General features: G+C 57.2%; 1 protein-coding gene across 1 annotated transcript; it reads left to right on the top strand.

Annotated features, from left to right (window-relative positions):
• The first annotated feature begins 983 nt into the window (after positions 1-983).
• BHLHE41 (basic helix-loop-helix family member e41) lies at positions 984-5,068 on the top strand. The gene is made up of 5 exons (XM_059846040.1): positions 984-1,232; positions 1,490-1,553; positions 1,836-1,943; positions 2,164-2,275; positions 2,400-5,068. The coding sequence occupies exons 1-5, from the start codon at positions 1,171-1,173 to the stop codon at positions 3,404-3,406; spliced, it is 1,353 nt and encodes a 450-aa protein (XP_059702023.1). The 5' UTR covers positions 984-1,170; the 3' UTR covers positions 3,407-5,068.
• Positions 5,069-5,702: the final 634 nt, after the last annotated feature.

The following is a 5,702-nucleotide window of genomic DNA, read 5'->3' as shown; positions in this document are numbered from 1 at the left end:
GAGGCGGCTGTCGGTGCCGCCGCCGCCGGCGGGGAGCGGGGGCTGCGCGGGCGCGCCCGGCGCGCAGGGACGCGGGCGGGGGGGCGGGGGGGTTCCCGCCCCGCCCCATCCCGGGGCTGCTGCGGCCGGTCACGCTGCACTGGTGCAAATCCTTTGCCAATGTCACCCCCTGCGCCCCGCAGTGATGCGGGCTGCCCGAGGTCAGCGTCAACAGCAGATGTGTTTACATTAGAGACAGACGTGTTTTTATATGTATGTGCCTCTATACGTGAGTCCGTCTGTATAGAAGGAGCGCTTCTGCCGCGGTCTGGCGTTGCAGGCAGATCCGGCTCCCGTCCAAAGGTCGGGCGGGAGAGCTGCCGGGAGCAGCGGCGGCCGGGAGGGAGCACGGGGGGACGAGAGCTGCGGCACGGCGGCGCCGGGCCAGGGAGCTCTTCGCGCAGTAACACGCGTGTGCGTGCGCCTGTTCGTGCCCACGCATCCTATAGAAATCTATAGAAAACGTATGGCGAACGTGACCCCCTAACCGCACCCCCAAGAGAGGGGCTCGATTATTACCCCCTTCATCCCGTGGGCACGTTTTCCACTGGCGGGTCTCCTCCCCGGATGCAAATTAAAAAAAAGTATATATAAAAATACAATAATAAAAGTAAAATTATTTCATAAGTATTCAAATTAGAAAAATCATAAAAATAATTAAAACACAGTGAGAGTGGCAATCACCACGGCGGTAACGCTGACGATGACAGCGGCAGCAGCAGTAACACGGGGGGAAGCCGCTGTCTCGCAGGGCGGCCCCGGGCGGGCGGCGGGACCCCCCCCGTCCCCTCCCCGGTCCCGCCCCCGCCCGCGCCGCACGTGAGCCGGGTGCGGGGCTGGCTGGCGGCGCGCGTGCCCCGCGGGCAGGCGCGGCGGCGGCGGCGGCGGCGGCGGCGGGAGCTGCGGGCGTGTGCGCGGGGAGCGCAGCGAAGGCGGGCAGGGGGGGAACGGCAGCGGCGGCGGAGGCACTTGGAGGGGGGGGACGAACCGCCGCACACTTTTGGCCACTGCACGGGAGAGGGGGGACGGAGGCTGCATGTGCGCAGCGTCGCTCGCGGATCTCCCGAGACTGATCTCAGCATCCCGCAGGCTCAGTCAAAAGCAGCGACGAAACATCATCCGCTGCCAGACATGGATGAAGGAATCTCCCGCTTGCCGGAGAGGCAGCTACTGGAGCATAGGGATTTTATAGGGTAAGGCGCCGGGGCACTATCTCCGTCTCGTATCTCTACGGCGTCTCGTCTTCTTGAGAAAGTGCTGCGAAGCGCTGGGAGCGGCGCCGGCTCCCCGGCGGGGCGCGGGGCTCGCCGCCTCCCTCCGCTGGCGGACCCGGGCGAGCCTTTGCCCGGCCCTTCGGGCAGAGCGCTCGGCGCCCGTGTGCCCACTCGAGGAGGTGCTAGGCAAGCTATCGCTGCACTTGCCGATGCTGGATCTTTGTGTTTTTCTCCAGGCTGGACTACCCTGCCCTGTATATGTGCAAACCCAAAAGAGGCGTGAAGAGGGACGAGAGCAAGGTAAGGATAAGTTTCTGGGGCTCTCTTCTCGCTTAACCACTTAATTTGAGCTCGCTGGATTTTGCAGCGTAGCTTCGCTCCCAAGAGCATCCCCGGGGGGCTGCGCATACAACTTGCCCCCCGAATCACAAGTGGGTTTACGAGCGAGTTGGCACGGCGGGGAGAGCAGTGCCTTCACGATAATTTGCGCGGCATGTGGTCCGCATGACATTTGTTTTTGTTTTGATCGGCGTTCCGAGGGACTCTGCCTAACACTTGGCTTATCCGGGTTTTGCTAATTAGGAAACGTACAAACTGCCACATAGACTGATAGAAAAGAAGAGGAGAGACAGGATTAACGAATGCATTGCCCAGCTGAAGGATTTACTGCCCGAGCATCTGAAACTAACGGTAAGGTGCCCAGGAGCTTATATACCCGTGCGGATGCAGGCGCCGGCAGCCTGCCCGCTGCGCATCCCCGGGATGCCGGGCTGTCTGACTGCTACCCGCCCGCCGTCCTGACCCTAATGCCTCGGGGGCCGGTCTCACCGAAGTTAACGGAGGCCTCATTTGGCGGTAGCCAAAACGTGCCGGGAGGTAGCCAAGCCGCCCCCTACCCTTGCCTTTGCAGACGCTGGGACACCTGGAAAAAGCGGTGGTGCTGGAACTGACTTTGAAGCACTTGAAAGCACTAACAGCCTTAACAGAGCAGCAGCACCAGAAGATAATTGCTTTGCAGAATGGTAAGCGGGGTCCGGGGAGCAGTGTCGCTGGGGCGCACCGGGGGCGGGCAGGGGGAGGCGCGGAGCCGGGCACTCCATGCCGGAGCTGCGGGTAAACGCTGTCCCCGCTCGGTCTCCCCCGCAGGGGAGAGGTCCATGAAGTCTCCGGTGCAGGCCGACCTGGACGCCTTCCACTCGGGCTTTCAGACGTGCGCGAAGGAAGTGCTGCAGTACCTCTCCCGCTTCGAGAGCTGGACCCCCCGCGAGCAGCGATGTGCGCAGCTCCTCGGCCACCTGCACTCCATCTCGTCGCAGTTCCTCCCCGGCCCTCAGCTCCTCTCCCCGCCGCCGGGCCCCCTCAGCAAGGGATCCTCCTCCTCTTCCTCCCCGCCCGCCCCCCCCTGCGCGCCGGGCCACAAGCCGGAGGGCCTGGCTAACTGCGTGCCCGTCATCCAGCGGACTCACGCCGCCGAGCTCAGCGCCGAGACCGACACGGACACGGACAGCGGCTACGGCGGGGAGGGCGAGGCGCGCCCCGAGCGCGGCCCCGCGGCGGCGGCCGGCGGAGCGCTGCCCGCCCTGGCCATCAAGCAGGAGCCGTCGGGGGACGAGGTGCCCCCCGCGCCCAAGCGGCTGAAGCTGGACCGCGGCGGGAGCCCCATGCCCGGCCCGCCGGGGCTGGCGGCGCGAGGAGCCGAGGCGGCGGCGGCGGCAGCGGCGGCGGCGCTGGTCAGACCCGACGCCGCCCTGCTGGGCTCGCTGATGGCCCTGGGGGCGGGCGGCGGCGGGGCCCCCTTCGGACAGGCGGCGGCGGCCCCTTTCTGCCTGCCCTTCTACTTCATCTCCCCCTCGGCCGCCGCCGCCTACATGCAGCCCTTCCTGGATAAAAGCAGCCTGGAGAAGTATCTCTACCCCGCCGCCCCCATCCCGCTCCTCTACCCGGGCATCCCGGCCCAGGCGGCCGCCGCCGCGGCAGCCGCCGCCGCCTCCTTTCCCTGCCTCTCCTCCGTGCTCGGCCCCGAGAAGGCGGCGGCGGCCGCCACCGGGCTGCCCTCGACGCCCCACCTCCCGCACCCCTTCGCTGCCGCCGCCGAGCCCGGCGAGGAGCCCGAGCCCGCAGCCGCCGAGGAGCCCGTCGCCGAGGGCCCGTGAGACGCCCCGGGGGCTCCCCGCCGCCGCTGCCCTCCCCTCGGACTGAGGGGCCGTCGGGCCCGCACTTGCTCCCCCGGGTTCCTACGGAGGGCAGGGGTCGCCGGGGCCGGTGATCGCCGGGAGCTGGCGGCCGCGGGGTGCCGGGCCCGGCCCGGGCGAGTCCCGCTGCCGGGGCGGCAGGTCCCGGAGCGGCCCCCGCAGAGGACCGTCGAGGATAAAATTTGCTACTCAGTATTTTTTTAATGTTTGGCTTTATAAATGCATAAATAAGGAAAACAAAACAAAAAAAGAAGAAGAAGGAAGAAAACATAGTAAGGATACTTTTTTTTTTTTCTCTATATATGGAGTAATTAAATGTGGCACCTTATTTGGAATGGGTTTTTACATTGTGTCCCTAAGTCCCACTTGGGAACTAGCACTTGTTGTCCGGGAGACCTGGATGGGTTCAGGGTGAGGGCGGGGAACGAGGCGAGGGAGGAAGGGCAGAGCCCAGCACCTGTGCTAGCACTTTATGGAGAACCGGAGTGTGGAGGATGCGCCCTGAGCCCAAACCTGCAGTGCCTTGAGCACCCGGGGATGCCGCTGGCTCCAGCAAGTTTTGGGTGTGCAAGGAAAGGAGGGTCAGACCCATTACATAACCTTGTGTTTATTTCATTTTTTTTTTTTTGGCTAAGGTATACAGGGGTGGCAAGTGCATTTGTTCTCACCCCATCTTTATTTAATTCAGTATGTTCCCAAGAGATTTTTTTTCCCCCCAAACCTTGCTGTATAAAATGAATGTTACTGCACTGAACTACATAAAGAAACCCCCTTCTCTTCCCCCAAGAAAACACAGAGCAGCTTGTCAGCCTGAACTCATTTTATCCTAAATTCTGAGTGACACAAACTGGAGGCCATAGGTAAACACCTCGCTGTGCAACCAGATACGATTAACCCAGTTGGGGTAAGTTTCCCATATGGGTTTTTCCCTCATCCCATGCTCAAATACTGCGTTTTCCCTTTCTGGAGACAAACCAGACACCAGATAATCACACAGATAAAGCTTTTATAATAAGGCTTAAACCAAGACCTTGCCTAGATATTTTTAGTTTGTTGCCAAGGTAGCACTGTGAGAAATCTCACTTGAATGTTATGTAAGAGGTGAGACACCACAGCCTGGCGAGGAGTGTGTGTGTGTCCGGGGTCCGTCAGTCCGTTTGGTGCATCTGCTGCTGCTGTTGCTACTGTTTGCCTCAAACGCTGTGTTTAAACAACGTTACAAAAAAAAAAAAAAATCTTACTAGCCTACAGAGTGGCTGTATGTAAATAGTTGTTAATACATCCAATTAATGACGTCTGACATGCTATTTTTGTAGGGAGAAAAATATGTGTTAATGATATTTTGAGTTAAATATCTTTTGGGAGGATTTGCTGAAAAAGTTGCACTTTTGTTACAACGCTTATGCTTGATACAAGCTTATGCTGTCTTAAATTATTAAAAAAAAATAAATCCTGTCTGCAAGAAACCAGCTGTTTTAGAACAGTTTAGTATGTGATATATTAGAAATCAATCTTTATATTCAGTATTTTCCAGCACTCCATGAATTCTATTATCTAAATATTTCCACACTATTTTGTGATTTAAAAATTCTTAATAAGGAATAAAAACTTTAATACACAAAATGGGGCTGTCTACTAATTAAAGATGCAATGATAATACATAATAATTGGTGCATTGAGCTTCAAACTGTATGATTGTGTGTCTGATGACGATTTAATTCATATTTTTAATCTGGGTTTGAATTTGCTGGGTTTCCTTTAACTCTCTCTGGCAAACTCTGGTTTAATATGTGCACATTTCACAAAGCAGAGTGTGGAACACACAGGTTTCTTCCTGACATCTACTTTTTTTCCTCTTCTTTTTGTAAAATACTAATCTTTGAAATTAACACTTGTCACCCCTGGTGCTGCATGGGAGCTCTCTTTGCTCACAAAGAACAAACTTTATGATTTGCCTGACAATCTAATGACGTATCACAATCTCTGCAGGAATGAATGATGGGTGTCCCAGCTTGGAAATACTCTACAAAAACCAAATATTTTGTGCTGATGGGGAGAGGGAGAGGGAGAGGAAGAGGAGGAATAGAGTGGTGGAAGCAGGCAAATTCCTAGAATGGAAATGCAGCACCCTAAAAGCTTCAACAGATTGAATAGCAGAGCTGTAGATCACCTTTCCTTCCAAAAATTCTTGCAGGGAAATAAAATTAAAGGAACGCCTCAAACAGTAGCCAGTGTTTATGTAAGAGAGAGATGAAGG

Source organism: Haemorhous mexicanus, chromosome 5, assembly GCF_027477595.1.
Source record: "Haemorhous mexicanus isolate bHaeMex1 chromosome 5, bHaeMex1.pri, whole genome shotgun sequence".
Lineage (NCBI taxonomy): Eukaryota > Metazoa > Chordata > Aves > Passeriformes > Fringillidae > Haemorhous > Haemorhous mexicanus.
This window is presented reverse-complemented; position numbering and strand designations above follow the sequence as displayed.

What these genes read in the sequence shown, in the direction of transcription:
- BHLHE41 (XM_059846040.1), top strand. Translation starts at nt 1,171, where the DNA reads ATGGATGAAGGAATCTCCCGCTTGCCGGAGAGGCAGCTACTGGAGCAT. An exon ending in GAGCATAGGGATTTTATAGG is followed by an intron (nt 1,233 to 1,489) that starts GTAAGGCGCCGG and finishes GTTTTTCTCCAG; the next exon opens with GCTGGACTACCCTGCCCTGT. An exon ending in GATAATTGCTTTGCAGAATG is followed by an intron (nt 2,276 to 2,399) that starts GTAAGCGGGGTC and finishes TCTCCCCCGCAG; the next exon opens with GGGAGAGGTCCATGAAGTCT.